The 22,225-nt window shown below is 40.2% G+C and overlaps 2 protein-coding genes and 1 long non-coding RNA gene across 5 annotated transcripts in view; 2 read left to right on the top strand and 1 right to left on the bottom strand.

Annotated features, from left to right (window-relative positions):
* LOC118366394 (FGFR1 oncogene partner 2 homolog) overlaps positions 1-22,225 on the top strand; it is a 112,468-nt gene that overhangs the window by 35,977 nt on the left and 54,266 nt on the right. The gene's annotated exons all lie outside the window — the stretch shown is intronic.
* On the bottom strand, positions 1,335-21,395 carry LOC118366392 (protein mono-ADP-ribosyltransferase PARP12-like). Of its 2 annotated transcripts, XM_035749026.2 has the most exons (12): positions 21,244-21,395; positions 20,746-20,876; positions 18,905-18,955; positions 18,637-18,763; positions 18,392-18,557; positions 18,068-18,164; positions 17,899-17,992; positions 17,619-17,691; positions 17,270-17,400; positions 16,534-16,679; positions 16,395-16,446; positions 5,828-5,907 (listed from the first exon to the last, which is right to left on the bottom strand). In XM_035749026.2, exons 2-11 carry the CDS (start codon positions 20,873-20,875, stop codon positions 16,433-16,435), a joined length of 1,029 nt encoding a protein of 342 aa, XP_035604919.1. In that variant the 5' UTR covers position 20,876; positions 21,244-21,395; the 3' UTR covers positions 5,828-5,907; positions 16,395-16,432. The 2 variants fall into 2 exon arrangements, with proteins under 2 accessions (XP_035604918.1, XP_035604919.1); XM_035749025.2 differs by lacking the exon at positions 16,395-16,446 and having other exon boundaries at positions 1,335-5,907.
* LOC127914648 (uncharacterized) lies at positions 11,573-15,102 on the top strand. Of its 2 annotated transcripts, none has more exons than XR_008089232.1 (3): positions 11,573-11,634; positions 13,065-13,556; positions 15,007-15,102. It is a non-coding gene; the product is annotated as an uncharacterized LOC127914648 (long non-coding RNA). The 2 variants fall into 2 exon arrangements; XR_008089233.1 differs by having other exon boundaries at positions 13,065-13,574; positions 15,007-15,099.

Genomic DNA, 22,225 nt, shown 5'->3' on the forward strand with positions numbered 1-22,225 from the left:
TTTTGTCAAAATTATTGAATGAACCGTGTAGGAATTACAACCATTTTTATACATAGCCCCCCAATTTTAGGGGATCAAAAGTAATTGGACAAACTAACATAATCATAAATTAAATGGTTTGCAAATTGCTTGTTTGCAAATTCTTCGCAGTCAATGATTGCCTGAAGTCTGGAACCCATAGACATCACCAGATGCTGGGTTTCTTCCCTAGTGATGCTCTGCAAGGCCTTTACTGAAACTGTCTTCTGTTCCTGCTTTTTTTGGGGCGTTTTTCCTTCAGCAAGTGAAATGCATGCTCAATTGGATTCAGGTCTGGTGATTGACTTGGCCATTGCAGAACATTCCACTTGTTTGCCTTAAAAATGTATTGGGTTGCTTTCGCAGTATGCGTCAGGACATTGTCCATCTGCACTGTGAAGCTCCATCCAATGAGTTTTGAAGCATTTCGCTGAATCTGAGCAGATAATATAGCCCTAGACACTTCAGAATTCATTCTGCTGCTTGTCAGCAGTCACATCATCAATAAATACAGGGGAACCAGTTCCATTGGCAGCCAGACATGCCCACGGCATACTACTACCACCACCATGCTTCACAGATGAGGTGGTAAGCTTTGGATCATGAGTAGTTCCTTCCCTTCTCCATACTCTTCTCTTCTCATAATTTTGGTACAAGTTGATATTTGACTCATCAGTTCCAGAACTGTACAGGCTTTTTAAGATGTTTTTTTGGCAAACTCTAACCTGGGCTTCCTGTTTTTGAGGCCTATCAATGTTTTACATCTTGTGGTAAACCGTCTGTCTTTACTCTGGTGAAGTCTTCTCTTGATTGTTGACTTTGAGACAGATACACTGACCTCCTGGAGGGCGTTCATTATCTGGCCAACTGTTGTGAAGGGGGTTTTCTTCACCAGGGAAAAAAATATTCTGTCATCCCCACCACAGTTGATTTCCGGGGTCTTCTGGGCCTTTTGGTGTTCCTGAGCTCACCAGTGCGTTCTTTCTTTTTAAGAATGTACCAAATAGTTGATTTGGCCACACCGATACACCTATTGTTTTTGCTATCTCTCTGATGGGTTTGATTAGATTTTTCAGCCTAATGATGCCTTGCTTCACTGGCAGTGACAGCTCTTTGGACTTCATATTGAGCAATAGATTCCAAATGCAAATGCCACACTTGAAATCAATTTGTAAATTAACTGATAAGGGAATAACACACACCTGGCCATGGAACAGCTGTGCAGCCAAATGTCCAATTACTTTTGGTCCCTTAAAAAGTGGGGGAGACAACATATAAAAAGTGCAGTAATTCATACAACGTTTACCAGATTTGGATGTAACAACATATTCATTATTTTATTTAATCTCCAACATGCTGTGGTAGAGAGCTAAAATAATAATAACTTGGTCGATGTCCAAAAATGAATGAACCTGCCGGTATATATATATAAACTCAGCAAAAAAAAAGAAATGCCCCTTTTCAGGATCAGACAGGACTGGCAAAAAGTTTTCTTCACTGACGAGTCACGGTTTTGTTTCACCTGGGTTGATGGTCGGCTTCGCATTTATCATCAAAGGAATGAGCGTTACACCCGAGGCCCGTACTCTGGAACGGGACCGATTTTGAGGTGGAGGGTCCGTCATGGTCTGGGGCAGTGTGTCACAGAATCATTGGACTGAGCATATTGTCATTGCAGGCAATCTCAACACTGTGCGTTACAGGAAAGACCTCCTCCTCCCTCATGTGGTACCCTTCCTGCAGGCTCATCCTGACATGACCCACCAGCATGACAATGCCACCAGCCATACTGCTCGTTCTGTGCGTGATTTCGTGCAAGACAGAAATATCCGTGTTCTGCCATGGCCAGTGAAGAACACGGATCTCAATCCCGTTGAGCACGTCTGGGACCTGTTGGATCAGAGGGTGAGGGCTAGGGCCATTCCCCCCAGAAATGTCCGGGAACTTGCAGGTGCCTTGGTGGAAGAGTGGGGTAACATCTCACAGCAAGAACTGGCAAATCTGGTGCAGTCCATGAGGAGGAGATGCTCTGCAGTACTTAATGCAGCTGGTGGCCACACCAGATACTGACTGTTACTTTTGATTTTGACACCTCCCCCCCTTGTTCAGAGACACATTTATTACATTTCTGTTAGTCACATGTCTGTGGAACTTGTTCAGTTTATGTCTCAGTTGTTGAATCTTGTTATGTTCATACAAATATTTACACATGTTAAGTTTGCTGAAAATAAACGCAGTCGACAGTGAGAGGACGGTTCTTTTTTTGCTGAGTTTATATACAGTACCAGTCAAAGGTTTGGACTTACCTACTCATTCAAGGGCTTTTCTTTATTTGGACTATTTTCTACATTGTAGAACAATAGTGAAGACATCAAAACTATGAAATAACAAATATGGAATCATGTAGTAACCAAAACATTGTTAAAAACCTCTTGGGGCTAGGGGCAGAATTTTCACTTTTGGATAAATAGCGTGCCCAATTTCAACTTCCTGCTACTCATGCCAAGAATATAAGATATGCATATTATTCATATATTTGGATAGAAAACACTCTGAAGTTGCGTTTTTTGTAAGCTGTTTTTTCTGGATCAAACGCAGTTTATAAATGGACATTTTGGATATATATGGACGGAATTAATCGAACAAAAGGACCAATTGTGATGTTTATTGGAGTGCCAACAAAAGAAGCTTGTCAAAGGTAATACATGTTTTATATTTTATTTCAACGTTTTGTGTAGCGCCTGCAGGGTTGAAATATGCTACCCTCTTTGTTTACTGTTGGTGCTATCATCAGATGATAGATTCTTATGCTTTCGCCGAAAAGCATTTTTAAAATCTGACATGTCGGCTGGATTCACAACGAGTGTAGCTTTAATTGAGTATCTTACATGTGTGATTTAATGAAAGTTTGAATTGTATAATATTTTATTTGAATCTGGCTCTCTGCATTTTCCCTGGCAATTGGCCAGTTGAGACATTTACATTTACATTTACATTTAAGTCATTTAGCAGACGCTCTTATCCAGAGCGACTTACAAATTGGTGCATTCACCTTATGACATCCAGTGGAACAGCCACTTTACATTTGCGTCCCGCCTATTCCAAAGAGGTTTTAAACAAATCAAAATAGATTTTAGATTCTTCAAAGTAGCCACCCTTTGCCTTGATAACAGCTTTGCACACTCTTGGTGTTCTCTCAACCAGCTTCATGAGGTAGTCACCTTGAATGCATTTCAATTAACAGGTGCGCCTTCTTACAAATAATTTGTGGAATTTCTTTCCTTCTTAATGCATTTGAGCCAATCAGTTGTGTTGTGACAAGGTAGGAGTGGTATACAGAAGATAGCCCTATTTGGTAAAAGACCAAGTCCATATTATGAAAAGAACAGCTCAAATAAGCAAAGAGAAACGACAGTCCATCATTTAAGACATGAAGGTCAGTCAATGAGGAAGATTTCAAGAACTTTGAAAGTTTATTCAAATGCAGTCGCAAAAACCATCAAGTGCTAGGATGAAACTGGCTCTCATGAGGACCGCCACAGGAAAGGAAGACCCAGTGTTACCTCTACTGCAGAGGATAAGTTCATTCGAGTTACCAGCCTCAGAAATTGCAGCCCAAACAAATGCTTCCCAGAGTTCCAGTAACATACACATCTCAACATCAACTGTTCAGAGATGACTGTGTGAATCAGGCCTTCGTGGTTGAATTGCTGCAAAGAAACCACTAAAGGATACCAATAATAAGAAGAGACTTGCTTAGGCCAAAGGACACGAGCAATGGACATTAGACCTGTGGAAATTTGTCTTTTGGTCTGGAGTCCAAATGGGAGTTTTTGGTGAACGGATGATCTCGGATGATGTATTTTCCACCGTAAAGCATGTAGGAGGAGTTGTTATGGTGTGGGGGTGCTTTGATGGTGACACTGTCAGTGATTTATTTAGAATTCACAGCATTCTGCAGCAATTCACCATCCCATCTGGTTTGGGCTTAGTGGGACTATCATTTGTTTTTCAATAGGACAATGACCCAACACACCTCCAGGCTGTGTAAGGGATATTTTATCAAGAAGGAGAGTGATGGAGTGCTACATCAGATGACCTGGCCTCCACAATCCCCGACCTCAACCAACTTGAGATGGTTTGGGAAGAGTCGGATCGCAGAGTGAAGAAAAGCAGCCAACAAGTGCTCAGCATATGTGGGAACTCCTTGAAGACCGTTGGAAAAGCATTCCAGGTGAAGCTGGTTGAGAGAATGCCAAGAGTGTGCAAAGCTGTCTGTCATCAAGGTGAGGGATGATTACTTTGAAGAATCTAAAATATATTTTGATTTGTTTAACACTTTTTTGGTTCCTACATGATTCCATATGTGTTATTTCCTATTTTTGTTGTCTTCACCATTATTCTACAATGTAGAAAATAGTAAAAAATGTTGTTACGTTACAGCTTTATTCTAAATGGATGAAATAGTTTCCACCCCTCATCAATCTACACACAATACCCCATAATGACAAAGCAAAAACACATTTTTAAACATTTTTGAAAAAATGATTACAAATAAAAAACTGAAATATAACATTTACATAAGTATTCAGACCCTTTACTCAGTATTTTGTGGAAGCACTTTGGGCAGCGATTACAGCCTTGAGTCTTCTTGGGTATTACTGTTTTTATTTTTAATTCAAATCTACTTTTTCTTTGTCATTATGGGGTATTGTGTGTATATTGATGAGGGGTGGAAACATATTTAATCCATTTTAAAATAAGGCTGTAACGTAACAAAATGTGGAAAAGGGGAAGGGGTCTGAATACTTTTCCAATGCACTATATATATACACTACCATTCAAATGTTTGGGGTCACTTAGAAATGTCCTTTTTTTTTAAGAAAAGCACATTTTCTGTCCATTAAAATAACAACAAATTGATCAGAAATACAGTGTAGACATTGTTAATGTTGTAAATGACTGTTGTAGCTGGAAACAGCTGATTTTTAATGGAATATCTACATAGGCGTACAGAGGCCCATTATCAGCAACCATCACTCCTGTGTTCCAATGGCACGTTGTGATAGCTAATCAAGTTTATCATTTTAAAAAGGCTAATTGATCATTAGAAAACCCTTTTGCAATTATGTTAGCACAGCTGAAACTGTTGTTTTGATTAATGAAGCAAAAACACTGGCCTTCTTTAGTCTAGTTGAGTATCTGGAGCATCAGCATTTGTAGTGTATATTGAACATATCTGAGGGGACACGTGCCCATGGAAATGATGTCTCTGGGTCAAGCCACCATGCAGGTGAGCATTTTTTGTTCTGTAGGCAGCTCTGCAGAGTGTTCACCAGCTGACACATACACAAAGTCATAAAATCTGATTTAAAATGTATTAACCCTAACCTTAACCACACTGGTAACCATTATACCTTACCCTAACCTTAAAATATGACAAAAAAGCTACTTTTTGTTTTCATAAATTATAATATAGCCAATTTTAACTTTGCAGCTGGCCCATCTAGTGGAAATTGCTCGGTTCTGCCTCAAGGACATGACTCCCCCTGTGCTCCCCCTGCCATTGTAGTTTTGGCAATTAAGCAGGATTTGGCTTGGCAGTTGGGTTTGGTTAAACCAAGGAATTTGGGTTGGGAGCATGGTTTTAAAACTTTATAAGGTATTCAGGGTAAATCTGAGACTTTTTAAAAACTACGAACACATGCGGCTCTTGGATGTTGTCCACACAGCTGTCATAGGCGATGGATCCTCCTGTTTCTTTAAGAGGTGGTGTCCGACAGCTGGAGTTTCCCACAGTGTAGTCTCCAACCAGCACACGACAAACAAACATGGACCTCACTCCGGACTGGCTGGTATAGTAACTAGCATCCCTGGCAAAGTAATTTCCTGAAATAAATGAATAATGTTTAGCTTAGATTTTATTTTACAAAAAATGTACTTTATAAAACCAGTTTTGTTGCTTGGAATATATGCCTGCGTATTTGGAGAATGTATTGTTTAATTATACTATTGCTGCATTCAAGTGCCGGTCGGAAGCGGGAAACTTCCCAATAAGGAAGTTGTAAATCTGACATGATTGTGTTTAATGCAGCTAGTCAGAACTTGTCAGAATTGTTCTACTTAGTAGTATTATATGTTATGTTTGGTGTGGTTACATAAAACAGAGGTCACTTAAGGCAAAAATCAAGGGTGGTTGGTCCGGGTGGATGGGTAAGCTTATAATGCGAATGTCTAGCAACCCAAAGGTTGTATGTTTGAATCTCATCATGGACAACTTTAGCAATTTAGCAACTTTGCACTGCTTACTACTTTTCAGCTTCTTTGCAACTACTTAGCATATTAGCTATCCTTAGCCCTAACCCCTATCCTAGCTGAAGTTAGCCACAGCAAATTATAATTTGTGACATATTGTACATATTGCATGCAAATTCCTATTATATTCTACGAATTGCAATTCGTAACATATCATACAATATGGAGTGTCTTGATTTTATGTACAGCACAATTACTTGTGCTACTTTGACCTCTGAATGAATTTTGTGAATGTGGTGTAAGTGCTTCTTAAGTCAGAACAATTCTTCAACCAATAAGATTTTAGCTAGCTAGATAGCATTATATAGCTTGCTTAATATTGACTATATGGTCAACTAGCTACATTATCAACATTAATAAGTTGTAATTGTCAAATTGATTTTGTGTCATCTTTTGGTTGAAAAGGTAAAAGGTCAGCGATGAAACCTCACAACTCGGAAACTTTCTCCCACATTTCTACTTTAAGAGTTGTGGGGTCATTAAGAGTTGGGGTCATTAAGAGTTGGGGTAATTAAGAGTTGGGGTCATTAAGAGTTGGGGTCATTAAGAGTTGGGGTCATTAAGAGTTGGGGTCATTAAGAGTTGGGGTCATTAAGAGTTGGGGTCATTAAGAGTTGGGGTCATTAAGAGTTGGGGTCATTAAGAGTTGGGGTCATTAAGAGTTGGGGTAATTAAGAGTTGGGGTCATTAAGAGTTGGGGTAATTAAGAGTTGGGGTAATTAAGAGTTGGGGTAATTAAGAGTTGGGGTCATTAAGAGTTGGGGTCATTAAGAGTTGGGGTCATTAAGAGTTGGGGTCATTAAGAGTTGGGGTCATTAAGAGTTGGGGTCATTAAGAGTTGGGGTCATTAAGAGTTGGGGTCATTAAGAGTTGGGGTAATTAAGAGTTGTGGGGTAATTAAGAGTTGTGGGGTCATTAAGAGTTGTGGGGTCATTAAGAGTTGGGGTCATTAAGAGTTGGGGTCATTAAGAGTTGGGGTCATTAAGAGTTGGGGTCATTAAGAGTTGGGGTAATTAAGAGTTGTGGGGTAATTAAGAGTTGTGGGGTCATTAAGAGTTGTGGGGTCATTAAGAGTTGTGGGGTCATTAAGAGTTGGGGTCATTAAGAGTTGGGGGTAATTAAGAGTTGGGGTCATTAAGAGTTGTGGGGTCATTAAGAGTTGTGGGGTCATTAAGAGTTGGGGTAATTAAGAGTTGTGGGGTCATTAAGAGTTGGGGTAATTAAGAGTTGTGGGGTCATTAAGAGTTGGGGTCATTAAGAGTTGTGGGGTAATTAAGAGTTGTAATTAAGAGTTGGGTCATTAAGAGTTGGGGTAATTAAGAGTTGTGGGGTCATTAAGAGTTGGGGTCATTAAGTCCTTAAGAGTTGTGGGGTCATTAAGAGTTGGGGTAATTAAGAGTTGGGGTCATTAAGAGTTGGGGTAATTAAGAGTTGTGGGGTCATTAAGAGTTGGGGTAATTAAGAGTTGGGGTCATTAAGAGTTGTGGGGTCATTAAGAGTTGGGGTAATTAAGAGTTGTGGGGTCATTAAGAGTTGGGGTCATTAAGAGTTGGGGTCATTAAGAGTTGGGGTCATTAAGAGTTGGGGTCATTAAGAGTTTGGGGTCATTAAGAGTTGTGGGGTCATTAAGAGTTGGGGTCATTAAGAGTTGGGGTCATTAAGAGTTGGGGTCATTAAGAGTTGGGGTCATTAAGAGTTGGGGTCATTAAGAGTTGGGGTCATTAAGAGTTGGGGTCATTAAGAGTTGGGGTCATTAAGAGTTGGGGTCATTAAGAGTTGGGGTCATTAAGAGTTGGGGTCATTAAGAGTTGGGTCATTAAGAGTTGGGGTCATTAAGAGTTGGGGTCATTAAGAGTTGTGGGGTCATTAAGAGTTGGGGTAATTAAGAGTTGGGGTCATTAAGAGTTGTGGGGTCATTAAGAGTTGGGGTAATTAAGAGTTGTGGGGTCATTAAGAGTTGGGGTCATTAAGAGTTGTGGGGTCATTAAGAGTTGTGGGGTAATTAAGAGTTGTGGTCATTAAGAGTTGGGGTAATTAAGAGTTGTGGGGTCATTAAGAGTTGGGGTAATTAAGAGTTGTGGGGTCATTAAGAGTTGGGGTAATTAAGAGTTGTGGTAATTAAGAGTTGTGGGGTCATTAAGAGTTGGGGTAATTAAGAGTTGGGGTAATTAAGAGTTGTGGGGTCATTAAGAGTTGGGGTAATTAAGAGTTGTGGGGTCATTAAGAGTTGTGGGGTCATTAAGAGTTGGGGTCATTAAGAGTTGTGGGGTCATTAAGAGTTGGGGTCATTAAGAGTTGGGGTCATTAAGAGTTGGGGTAATTAAGAGTTGGGGTCATTAAGAGTTGGGGTCATTAAGAGTTGGGGTCATTAAGAGTTGGGGTCATTAAGAGTTGGGGTCATTAAGAGTTGGGGTCATTAAGAGTTGGGGTAATTAAGAGTTGGGGTCATTAAGAGTTGGGGTCATTAAGAGTTGGGGTCATTAAGAGTTGGGGTCATTAAGAGTTGGGGTCATTAAGAGTTGGGGTCATTAAGAGTTGGGGTCATTAAGAGTTGGGGTCATTAAGAGTTGGGGTAATTAAGAGTTGTAAGGGGTCATTAAGAGTTGTGGGGTCATTAAGAGTTTGGGGTCATTAAGAGTTGGGGTCATTAAGAGTTGGGGTCATTAAGAGTTGTGGGGTCATTAAGAGTTGTTGGGGTAATTAAGAGTTGTGGGGTCATTAAGAGTTGTGGGGTAATTAAGAGTTGTGGGGTCATTAAGAGTTGTGGGGTCATTAAGAGTTGTGGGGTCATTAAGAGTTGGGGTCATTAAGAGTTTGGGGTCATTAAGAGTTGGGGTCATTAAGAGTTGGGGTAATTAAGAGTTGGGGTCATTAAGAGTTGGGGTCATTAAGAGTTGGGGTAATTAAGAGTTGGGGTAATTAAGAGTTGGGGTCATTAAGAGTTGGGGTCATTAAGAGTTGGGGTCATTAAGAGTTGGGGTCATTAAGAGTTGGGTCATTAAGAGTTGGGGTCATTAAGAGTTGGGGTCATTAAGAGTTGTGGGGTGATTAAGAGTTTGGGGTCATTAAGAGTTTGGGGTGATTAAGAGTTGTGGGGTCATTAAGAGTTGGGGTAATTAAGAGTTGTGGGGTCATTAAGAGTTGGGGTAATTAAGAGTTGTGGGGTCATTAAGAGTTGGGGTAATTAAGAGTTGTGGGGTCATTAAGAGTTGGGGTAATTAAGAGTTGTGGGGTCATTAAGAGTTGGGGTAATTAAGAGTTGTGGGGTCATTAAGAGTTGGGGTAATTAAGAGTTGTGGGGTCATTAAGAGTTGGGGTCATTAAGAGTTGTGGGGTCATTAAGAGTTGGGGTAATTAAGAGTTGTGGGGTCATTAAGAGTTGGGGTAATTAAGAGTTGTGGGGTCATTAAGAGTTGGGGTAATTAAGAGTTGTGGGGTCATTAAGAGTTGTGGGGTCATTAAGAGTTGGGGTAATTAAGAGTTGTGGGGTCATTAAGAGTTGTGGGGTCATTAAGAGTTGTGGGGTAATTAAGAGTTGTGGGGTCATTAAGAGTTGGGGTCATTAAGAGTTGTGGGGTCATTAAGAGTTGGGGTAATTAAGAGTTGTGGGGTCATTAAGAGTTGGGGTAATTAAGAGTTGTGGGGTCATTAAGAGTTGGGGTCATTAAGAGTTGGGGTAATTAAGAGTTGGGGTAATTAAGAGTTGGGGTAATTAAGAGTTGGGGTAATTAAGAGTTGGGGTCATTAAGAGTTGGGGTCATTAAGAGTTGGGGTCATTAAGAGTTGGGGTCATTAAGAGTTGGGGTCATTAAGAGTTGGGGTCATTAAGAGTTGTGGGGTCATTAAGAGTTGGGGTAATTAAGAGGGGTCATTAAGAGTTGTGGGGTCATTAAGAGTTGTGGGGTCATTAAGAGTTGTGGGGTCATTAAGAGTTTGGGGTAATTAAGAGTTGTGGGGTCATTAAGAGTTGTGGGGTAATTAAGAGTTGTGGGGTCATTAAGAGTTGTGGGGTCATTAAGAGTTGTGGGGTCATTAAGAGTTGGGGTCATTAAGAGTTGTGGGGTCATTAAGAGTTGGGGTAATTAAGAGTTGGGTCATTAAGGGTAATTAAGAGTTGTGGGGTCATTAAGAGTTGTGGGGTCATTAAGAGTTGGGGTCATTAAGAGTTGTGGGGTCATTAAGAGTTGTGGGGTCATTAAGAGTTGTGGGGTCATTAAGAGTTGTGGGGTCATTAAGAGTTGTGGGGTCATTAAGAGTTGTGGGGTCATTAAGAGTTGTGGGGTCATTAAGAGTTGGGGTAATTAAGAGTTGTGGGGTCATTAAGAGTTGGGGTCATTAAGAGTTGGGGTAATTAAGAGTTGGGGTAATTAAGAGTTGGGGTAATTAAGAGTTGGGGTCATTAAGAGTTGGGGTCATTAAGAGTTGGGGTCATTAAGAGTTGGGGTCATTAAGAGTTGGGGTCATTAAGAGTTGGGGTCATTAAGAGTTGGGGTAATTAAGAGTTAAGAGTTGGGGTAATTAAGAGTTGGGGTAATTAAGAGTTGTGGGGTCATTAAGAGTTGTGGGGTCATTAAGAGTTGTGGGGTCATTAAGAGTTGGGGTAATTAAGAGTTGTGGGGTCATTAAGAGTTGGGGTCATTAAGAGTTGTGGGGTCATTAAGAGTTGTGGGGTAATTAAGAGTTGTGGTCATTAAGAGTTGGGGTAATTAAGAGTTGTGGGGTCATTAAGAGTTGGGGTAATTAAGAGTTGTGGTCCTTAAGAGTTGTGGGGTCATTAAGAGTTGGGGTAATTAAGAGTTGTGGGGTCATTAAGAGTTGGGGTAATTAAGAGTTGTGGGGTCATTAAGAGTTGTGTGGGGTCATTAAGAGTTGGGGTCATTAAGAGTTGTGGGGTCATTAAGAGTTGTGGGGTCATTAAGAGTTGGGGTCATTAAGAGTTGGGGTCATTAAGAGTTGGGGTCATTAAGAGTTGGGGTAATTAAGAGTTGGGGTCATTAAGAGTTGGGGTCATTAAGAGTTGGGGTAATTAAGAGTTGGGGTAATTAAGAGTTGGGGTAATTAAGAGTTAAGGGTCATTAAGAGTTGGGGTCATTAAGAGTTGGGGTCATTAAGAGTTGGGGTCATTAAGAGTTGGGGTCATTAAGAGTTGTGGGGTCATTAAGAGTTGGGGTAATTAAGAGTTGTGGGGTCATTAAGAGTTTGGGGTCATTAAGAGTTGGGGTCATTAAGAGTTGGGGTCATTAAGAGTTGGGGTCATTAAGAGTTGTGGGGTCATTAAGAGTTGTGGGGTCATTAAGAGTTGTGGGGTCATTAAGAGTTGGGGTAATTAAGAGTTGTGGGGTCATTAAGAGTTGGGGTAATTAAGAGTTGTGGGGTCATTAAGAGTTGGGGTAATTAAGAGTTGGGGTAATTAAGAGTTGTGGGGTCATTAAGAGGGGTAATTAAGAGTTGGGGTAATTAAGAGTTGTGGGGTCATTAAGAGTTGGGGTAATTAAGAGTTGTGGGGTCATTAAGAGTTGTGGGGTCATTAAGAGTTGGGGTCATTAAGAGTTGTGGGGTCATTAAGAGTTGTGGGGTCATTAAGAGTTGGGGTCATTAAGAGTTGTGGGGTCATTAAGAGTTGGGGTCATTAAGAGTTGGGGTCATTAAGAGTTGGGGTAATTAAGAGTTGGGGTAATTAAGAGTGGGGGGTAATTAAGAGTTGGGGTAATTAAGAGTTGGGGTCATTAATTAAGAGTTGGGGTCATTAAGAGTTGGGGTCATTAAGAGTTGGGGTCATTAAGAGTGGGGTCATTAAGAGTGGGGTCATTAAGAGTTGGGGTCATTAAGAGTTGGGGTCATTAAGAGTTGGGGTCATTAAGAGTTTGGGGTAATAAGAGTTTGGGGTAATTAAGAGTTGTGGGGTAATTAAGAGTTGTGGGGTCATTAAGAGTTGTGGGGTCATTAAGAGTTGGGGTCATTAAGAGTTGGGGTCATTAAGAGTTGGGGTCATTAAGAGTTGGGGTCATTAAGAGTTGGGGTAATTAAGAGTTGTGGGGTAATTAAGAGTTGTGGGGTAATTAAGAGTTGTGGGGTAATTAAGAGTTGTGGGGTAATTAAGAGTTGTGGGGTCATTAAGAGTTGTGGGGTAATTAAGAGTTGTGGTCATTAAGAGTTGGGGTAATTAAGAGTTGTGGGGTCATTAAGAGTTGGGGTAATTAAGAGTTGTGGGGTCATTAAGAGTGGGGTCATTAAGAGGGTCATTAAGAGTTGTGGGGTCATTAAGAGTTGTGGGGTCATTAAGAGTTCATTAAGGGTCATTAAGAGTTGTGGGGTCATTAAGAGTTGTGGGGTCATTAAGAGTTGGGGTCATTAAGAGTTGTGGGGTTGTGGGGTCATTAAGAGTTGTGGGGTCATTAAGAGTTGTGGGGTCATTAAGAGTTGTGGGGTCATTAAGAGTTGGGGTATTAATTAAGGGGTCATTAAGAGTGGGGTCATTAAGAGTTGGGGTAATTAAGAGTTGTGGGGTCATTAAGAGTTGGGGTAATTAAGAGTTGGGGTCATTAAGAGTGGGGTCATTAAGAGTTGGGGTAATTAAGAGTGGGGTCATTAAGAGTTGGGGTCATTAAGAGTTGGGGTAATTAAGAGTTGTGGGGTCATTAAGAGTTGGGGTAATTAAGAGTTGTGGGGTCATTAAGAGTTGGGGTCATTAAGAGTTGTGGGGTCATTAAGAGTTGTGGGGTCATTAAGAGTTGGGGTCATTAAGAGTTGTGGGGTCATTAAGAGTTGGGGTCATTAAGAGTTGTGGGGTCATTAAGAGTTGTGGGGTCATTAAGAGTTGGGGTAATTAAGAGTTGTGGGGTCATTAAGAGTTGGGGTAATTAAGAGTTGTGGGGTCATTAAGAGTTGGGGTAATTAAGAGTTGTGGGGTCATTAAGAGTTGGGGTAATTAAGAGTTGTGGGGTCATTAAGAGTTGTGGGGTCATTAAGAGTTGTGGGGTCATTAAGAGTTGGGGTAATTAAGAGTTGTGGGGTCATTAAGAGTTGTGGGGTAATTAAGAGTTGTGGGGTCATTAAGAGTTGTGGGGTCATTAAGAGTTGTGGGGTCATTAAGAGTTGTGGGGTCATTAAGAGTTGTGGGGTAATTAAGAGTTGTGGGGTAATTAAGAGTTGTGGGGTAATTAAGAGTTGTGGGGTAATTAAGAGTTGTGGGGTCATTAAGAGTTGTGGGGTAATTAAGAGTTGTGGGGTCATTAAGAGTTGTGGGGTCATTAAGAGTTGTGGGGTCATTAAGAGTTGTGGGGTCATTAAGAGTTGTGGGGTCATTAAGAGTTGTGGGGTAATTAAGAGTTGTGGGGTCATTAAGAGTTGTGGGGTCATTAAGAGTTGTGGGGTCATTAAGAGTTGTGGGGTAATTAAGAGTTGTGGGGTCATTAAGAGTTGTGGGGTCATTAAGAGTTGTGGGTAATTAAGAGTTGTGGGGTCATTAAGAGTTGTGGGGTCATTAAGAGTTGGGGTAATTAAGAGTTGTGGGGTCATTAAGAGTTGGGGTAATTAAGAGTTGTGGGGTCATTAAGAGTTGGGGTAATTAAGAGTTGTGGGGTCATTAAGAGTTGGGGTAATTAAGAGTTGTGGGGTCATTAAGAGTTGGGGTAATTAAGAGTTGTGGGGTCATTAAGAGTTGGGGTAATTAAGAGTTGTGGGGTCATTAAGAGTTGGGGTAATTAAGAGTTGTGGGGTCATTAAGAGTTGGGGTCATTAAGAGTTGTGGGGTCATTAAGAGTTGGGGTCATTAAGAGTTGTGGGGTCATTAAGAGTTGTGGGGTCATTAAGAGTTGTGGGGTCATTAAGAGTTGGGGTAATTAAGAGTTGGGTCATTAAGGTCATTAAGAGTTTGGGGTAATTAAGAGTTGTGGGGTAATTAAGAGTTGTGGGGTCATTAAGAGTTGTGGGGTAATTAAGAGTTGTGGGGTCATTGAGGGGTCATTAAGAGTCATTAAGGGTAATTAAGAGTTGTGGGGTCATTAAGAGTGTGGGGTCATTAAGAGTTGGGGTAATTAAGAGTTGTGGGGTCATTAGGAGTTGGGGTAATTAAGAGTTGTGGGGTCATTAAGAGTGTGGGGTAATTAAGAGTTGTGGGGTCATTAAGAGTTGTGGGGTCATTAAGAGTTGTGGGGTCATTAAGAGTTGTGGTCATTAAGAGTTGTGGGGTCATTAAGAGTTGTGGGGTCATTAAGAGTTGTGGGGTCATTAAGAGTTGTGGGGTCATTAAGAGTTGTGGTCATTAAGAGTTGTGGGGTCATTAAGAGTTGTGGGGTCATTAAGAGTTGTGGGGTCATTAAGAGTTGTGGGGTCATTAAGAGTTGGGGTCATTAAGTTGTGGGGTCATTAAGAGTTGTGGGGTCATTAAGAGTTGTGGGGTCATTAAGAGTTGTGGGGTCATTAAGAGTTGGGGTCATTAAGAGTTGTGGGGTCATTAAGAGTTGTGGGGTCATTAAGAGTTGTGGGGTCATTAAGAGTTGTGGGGTCATTAAGAGTTGTGGGGTCATTAAGAGTTGTGGGGTCATTAAGAGTTTGGGGTCATTAAGAGTTGTGGGGTCATTAAGAGTTGTGGGGTCATTAAGAGTTGGGGTCATTAAGAGTTGGGGTCATTAAGAGTTGTGGGGTCATTAAGAGTTGTGGGGTCATTAAGAGTTGGGGTAATTAAGAGTTGTGGGGTAATTAAGAGTTGTGGGGTCATTAAGAGTTGTGGGGTCATTAAGAGTTGTGGGGTCATTAAGAGTTGTGGGGTCATTAAGAGTTGGGGTCATTAAGAGTTGTGGGGTCATTAAGAGTTGTGGGGTCATTAAGAGTTGTGGGGTAATTAAGAGTTGTGGGGTCATTAAGAGTTGGGGTCATTAAGAGTTGTGGGGTCATTAAGAGTTGTGGGGTCATTAAGAGTTGTGGGGTCATTAAGAGTTGTGGGGTCATTAAGAGTTGTGGGGTCATTAAGAGTTGTGGGGTCATTAAGAGTTGTGGGGTCATTAAGAGTTGTGGGGTAATTAAGAGTTGTGGGGTCATTAAGAGTTGTGGGGTCATTAAGAGTTGTGGGGTCATTAAGAGTTGTGGGGTCATTAAGGGTCATTAAGAGTTGGGGTCATTAAGAGTTGTGGGGTCATTAAGAGTTGTGGGGTCATTAAGAGTTGTGGGGTCATTAAGAGTTGTGGGGTCATTAAGAGTTGTGGGGTCATTAAGAGTTGTGGGGTCATTAAGATTAAGGGTTGTGGGGTCATTAAGAGTTGTGGGGTCATTAAGAGTTGTGGGGTCATTAAGAGTTGTGGGGTCATTAAGAGTTGTGGGGTCATTAAGAGTTGTGGGGTCATTAAGAGTTGTGGGGTCATTAAGAGTTGTGGGGTCATTAAGAGTTGTGGGGTCATTAAGAGTTGTGGGGTCATTAAGAGTTGTGGGGTCATTAAGAGTTGTGGGGTCATTAAGAGTTGTGGGGTCATTAAGAGTTGTGGGGTCATTAAGAGTTGTGGGGTCATTAAGAGTTGTGGGGTAATTAAGAGTTGTGGGGTCATTAAGAGTTGTGGGGTCATTAAGAGTTGTGGGGTCATTAAGAGTTGTGGGGTCATTAAGAGTTGTGGGGTCATTAAGAGTTGTGGGGTCATTAAGAGTTGTGGGGTCATTAAGAGTTGTGGGGTCATTAAGAGTTGTGGGGTCATTAAGAGTTGTGGGGTCATTAAGAGTTGTGGGGTCATTAAGAGTTGTGGGGTCATTAAGAGTTGTGGGGTCATTAAGAGTTGTGGGGTCATTAAGAGTTGTGGGGTCATTAAGAGTTGTGGGGTCATTAAGAGTTGTGGGGTCATTAAGAGTTGTGGGGTCATTAAGAGTTGTGGGGTCATTAAGAGTTGTGGGGTCATTAAGAGTTGTGGGGTCATTAAGAGTTGTGGGGTCATTAAGAGTTGTGGGGTCATTAAGAGTTGTGGGGTCATTAAGAGTTGTGGGGTCATTAAGAGTTGTGGGGTCATTAAGAGTTGTGGGGTCATTAAGAGTTGTGGGGTCATTCAAGTGAAACATACAAGTTGGAAACGTATATTTACCAAAATTCAGAGCACGTGAACGGACCAGATTTAGCGATTTATCCATAATAATCTATATTCACAGACATAGACAATCAAATCGTGTCAATACAACAGTTATTGATTTGGGTATTGCATATACACAATACTGGCATCATACCTTTTCCATAGGGAATGTCATTGTTTCTGCATACTCTCCAGTCAAAGTTGTCTTTGCAAATTCTGTCAACATGTTCAGAGACAGTTCCATGGAAAAGCTGTTTCTCCATGATGCTTGTCCCTGAGGATTTCATCTGATCTCTTTGCCTAAAAAGGAATATGTTGGAATTGATTTATTACAGTAGGCAATCATATACATTTTAGTAAGACTAACAAAGGTGCCATTCAAATGTTCAAATGCAGAATCACTGTGTATCTACTGTACAGTATTTGAATACTGATATATAGAAAATCACTTTGTTCATAAAAGGGAACGTTCACCCAAATTACAGTTTACCCTGTAGTTTTTCGCACTTTATGTCCAAATCATCCTAAAGTATCTCAAATTGATTGTGCAGCTCAAATAAGATACTTATAGATGTGGGCATGAAGCTCAAAAAATCTAAAATTGGTACCCTTGACTTGAATAGAATGCTGTCTTACCTTATCCATGGACTTCATTCAGGGTAAGGAAACCACAATGTCATTTGGGTGAACTATCCTTTCAACTGTATGATTTCATTTTGCATAGAGATCAGCTTCCATCAGTTTTAGTAAATATGATCCATATCTTACATTATTTGCTAAATGTTGATTGACTCATATTTTTATTTGTATTCTATCAGAACCAGCTACAGTAAGAAGAAAAAACAAAATAGAGTTGTATTTTGAGTGAACTATCTCTTTAAGAAACATACAACTCATAGAAGTTCCATTGGTAAAGGTTTTGTACTCTCTCAATGGTGAGTATGTGAAACCCCACAGCGGTTTTCTCAAAACAGGCCTTAATGTCTTTGTGTTCAGCTGTTGAGCTTGGCAACAAAACCATCTGTGAAGACATAGAAAACCCCCTCCTCATAAACTCATTCATAATGATACATGCTTCTAGACAACACAGAATGGTTTTGCATGCTACACCATCTTTCCTGAAGGATACGATTGCAGGTCTTATTCAAACAACTTTATCTGATCATTTAATGTAACATCCACAGTGAACATTGTCACAATGCATGTATGTTTTATGCTTTTTGGGTGTTTTTCCATTACCTCAAAGCCGTTCCCAGGCAATCGAGACTGGTCCCAGTAAGGTGGCACAATCGAAGTGTTGGTATTAGACATGCTTAAGGAAGAAGTGAGGGGATACAAATTGTCATCAATGATCATATTGTCCTCATCATGCCACAAAGGTAGCTAATACCTATCTGGAGACTCACTCAATATCACCTTTAGTGAACCAAAATCTAATTACATAATCTTGCCCAGATTATTTCAATGTGTTTTTTTTTTTAGAAAATCAATAATTCAGTTTGCTGTATTTCACTCTTACCAAATTGCTCTCTGAACATCTCTGGGAGATTTGAAGATCGGCCGTCTTCTTACCAGTCTTTGGGTGTGTGAGCTCTTGTTACTCTGGATCATGTCTAAAAAAGAATATCTTTCTCAGTTCAGAAAGTAAAGCAGGTAGATACTAAAGCAGGTAGATAATATCAGCCTACCTTCCAAATTGACTTCATAGGTGTGTCGTCCAGCAGTGAACTCAAACACTGAGTCAAGAGAGGGATCACTGTACACCCTCTCTATGTCCTCCACAGTCTTAGTACACACACACACACACACACACACACACACACACACACACACACACACACACACACACACACACACACACACACACACACACACACACACACACACACACACACACACACACACACACACACACACACACACACACACACACACACACACACACACTTTAGGGATACTTTCTTCTTTTCTTTGTGCCATATTAGAGGGGGAAATTAGGTATCACTACATACTGATGACCAAAATACGTTCCAGCATTCATCCTCTTCTTCCCAGTACCAAGTCCACTCGGTAGCAAGGGCAGCTTCTGGTTGGTCCAGGGAGGAAACCGTAGCAAGTCGCCGAACTTTGCTGTGACCGCGGATCATGAGGATAAAGTTCACCGGTGGTATTCCATGGCTAGGGCATAAAAAAACACTTTCAAGGCTTTTACTTCATCTTTACACATTTAGTAATTGTCTCGGTTTAAAATAGATACCTCTCGGTCTTTGCTGGGTCACAGTAGTCTCTCTCAATGCCCTCATTCTCTGGGATACATGACCAACCAAGTCCATTCTCCACCTCCCATTGATATGGCATAGTAGAATGGACACCCATACATACATCTTAAATATAAATCAATATCAGTGCAATAAACCCATACTGATTAAGTCAGGGAAATTAGAACATACATTTTTGTCAAAAGAAAATAATTTATATCACAAATGGTGCATTTCCACTGATAATACCACGGTGTTATACTGTACCTCCTTCAAAGCAACGTCCAAAAAGGAAGCCATGACAAATTTCTTTTTTTTCTGTGAAAAATGTAAGATTTCACATTTCAATATCAGATTAGGTTGCAAAGCTTGCAAGTTTTTTGAAGACCATATGAAGTTAAAGTGCAGAAATACAGTAACATAAACAAAGCATTACATTCTAGAATCTCAATAAGTATGTAAGTAGACCTTCAGAAAGTATTCATACCCCATAGCATTCATTACATTTCTTTTATATTCTGAAAAACTCCCCAGTCTCTAATGATTACAAGCATACCCATAACATGCTGCAGCCACCATTATGCTTGAAAATATGGAGAGGGGTATTCAGTAATGTGTTGTATTGGATATGCCCCAAACATAACACTATTCAGGACAAAACATGTATTGCTTTGCCATATTTTTTGGTAGTATTACTTCAGTGCCTTTATGCAACCAGGATGCATGTTTTGGAATGTTTTTATTCTGTACAAGCTTCCTTCTTTTCACTCTATCAATTAGGTTAGCATTGTGGATTATCTACAATGGTGCTGATCCATCCTCACTTTTCTCCCATCATAGCCATTAAACTGGGGCGGCAGGGTCGCCTAGTGGTTAGAGTGTTGGACTAGTAACCGAAAGGTTGCAACTTCAAATCCCCTAGCTGACAAGGTACAAATCTGTCGTTCTGCCCCTGAACAGGCAGTTAACCCACTGTTCCTAAGCAGTCATTGAAAATAAGAATTTGTTACCTAGTTAAATAAAGGTCAAATGAAACAAATAAAACAACTCTAACTGTTTTAAAGTCACCATTGGCCTCATAGTGAAATACCTGAGTGGTTTCCTGCGTCTTTGTAAATGACTGGGTGTATTGATACACCGTCCAAAGTGTAATTAATACCACACTCAAAGGTATATTCAATGTCTGTTATGTTTACCCATCTACCAATAGGTTCCCTTCTTTGCGTGGCATTGGAAAACCTCCATCCTCTTTGTGGTTGAATCTGTATTTGAAATTCACTGCTCGACTGAGGGACCTTACAGATAATTGTAGGTGTGGGGTACAGAGATGAGGTAGTCATTCAAAAATCATGTTCAACACTATTATTGTACACAGAGTGTAATGTGATTAGTAAACCCTTTACTAGGTTTAAATTCAACCTTGTAATGCGAACTGGACTCTCGTTTTAATATGGTAAAACTATTCCTTTAAAAATATGTTTTTCATAACAAACACTGAATATTAATAGTTAAATCATAGTTAAAAATATGGTTCTACGCTGTGGCTATTTTCTGGTGTTTTGAAGTGGAAAACTGAGCATGTCGAGCATAATACATGGGTAACCCTGTTTCCCATAGATAGATAGACTAGAAATATTTTAACAAGTTCAAATATTGTTGTTAAGCTTGCATTCAATTTCTCCTCACTGTTACAGAGAACAAGCTTCCATTCCCCCAGTCACAAAGTGAATTTTGGCTGATTTAAGATTAAATTGTCAACCTTGTTGACTTGCCTAGTTAAATAGAGGTTACATTTAAAAATGTAAATTAAATAAAACTTGTTATGGTCAATCATGTCACTTTTATTGTCACCTATATAGTCATTTTTCTTAATTGAACCTCTTCAGATGGGGCAACTTTATGACAGAATAAATTGTTATATTTGACAAGATTACACTACTCAAAATGCACTCTAATCTAGGAATGAACCAAATATGTATATTTAGCATTAATAATAATGTAATTAATGATTTTGTCATTTGTGTAAATGCATTAGCTAGAGGGAAAATTAAACAATATTTTTAAAACAATATTTTGATAATTTCCCAAATTGGGTTCATTTGCAGCACCTTTCATGATTTTATGAAATGGGTAGGTCTGTAGCAAAGTCTCAGCATATCCCATGGCATCATTGGTATTCCCAGTGATCTCAATCTCTCTTTTGTCCACATCCTCACGAATATGAATATGGAAAGCCATACTGTGTGCAGAGACAATAAGAAGAATAACAACAACAACAGGTCATTTACTCACCTGTTTCTTTGCCATCACATTTTTTTTTGCATGTGCTAAAAAAGTCTATATGGGTCCGCTAATACAGGGCTATTAATGTGTGTATGTGTAGGACCCTCGGCTATGTGTAGAACCCTTTGTAAAACCCCAAAAGGGTTTTGCATGGAACACAAAAGGGTTATACCTGGAACCAAAAGGGTTATACCTGGAACCAAAAATGTTTACCCTATGGGGGCAGCCAATTAACCGTTTTAGGTTTTAGATATCACCCTTTTTGTGTACAAGATAAAGTAAGTTATAAAGTAAGCCTCAAAACAAGAAGTGAGAATGCTTACCTTGTAGTAGCTAGTAAGACACAGCCTCAACTGTGCGCCGAGATTATGACACTTAGAATATGTTGTTTATATCGTACAAGGAAATAGCAAAGGGTTTACCGTAAATGAGCATGATAAGCCAAAGCATAATTAACTATCAATAAAGGAGCAATGTCCCTGGTGTGTTCACCATGCACTTTGCCCTTGCCCTCGTCGTGTACGTCGTAGTTACCTACTATGAGATCTGTGTACAGGTGTTAGCTTTGGCAATGTAAAGCTCATCTTTAGAGAGGGCAGTGCCTGTACTTAAAGACTGGACTCTTATCCATTGTCAGATATTAGACATCTTGATTTTATACAGACAAACAAAGTAAGTCAGCAACTAAATCTGATTTAATAGAATCCTAAAAACAGGAAGTGGGAATACTAACCTCTTTTAGCGAGATACAGCCTCAACTGTGCTCAGAGACTATGACACTAAGAGAAATGCTGTGTTACTCGAACAAGGAAATAGCTTACCGTAAATTAAGCCAAATAATAACGCAAAAATTCCACTCCAATTGGACCATGGAAATTGCCCTCTGATTTAGTTAAGGAAATACCTGCCTCACACCTCTGACTGGTCAAAAGTAATATAATATATGCCATTTAGCAAACACTTTTATCCAAAGCGTCTTAGTCTTGCATATGTTTTAGGTATGGGTGGCCCCGGGAATCAAACCCATAATCCTGGTGTTGCAAGCACCATGCTCTACAAACTGAGCCAATTATTTTAAAATTGTCTGTTAAGTCAACACATATGCATCTCTATGGGAGACATCATTTAGGTGGCACACACATACAGTATTGGCTAAGGTGTTGAACTGACAGGGACCGGGATCAAATCTTGGTCGGTACCCCCTGAATTAACTACATTGGGTGTCAGAAGTGGGATAGCGCTGCTGAGAGGTCATAAAAATGATTTCCCATCAGTACGAGCACAAGGGACTTAAGCAGAGGGACT

Source organism: Oncorhynchus keta, chromosome 33, assembly GCF_023373465.1.
Source record: "Oncorhynchus keta strain PuntledgeMale-10-30-2019 chromosome 33, Oket_V2, whole genome shotgun sequence".
NCBI classification, from domain to species: Eukaryota; Metazoa; Chordata; class Actinopteri; order Salmoniformes; family Salmonidae; genus Oncorhynchus; species Oncorhynchus keta.

What these genes read in the sequence shown, in the direction of transcription:
- LOC118366392 (XM_035749025.2), bottom strand. Translation starts at nt 20,875, where the DNA reads ATGGCTTTCCATATTCATATTCGTGAGGATGTGGACAAAAGAGAGATT. An exon ending in GACCCAGCAAAGACCGAGAG is followed by an intron (nt 18,558 to 18,636) that starts GTATCTATTTTA and finishes TTTATGCCCTAG; the next exon opens with CCATGGAATACCACCGGTGA. An exon ending in CTATGAAGTCAATTTGGAAG is followed by an intron (nt 17,993 to 18,067) that starts GTAGGCTGATAT and finishes ATTCTTTTTTAG; the next exon opens with ACATGATCCAGAGTAACAAG.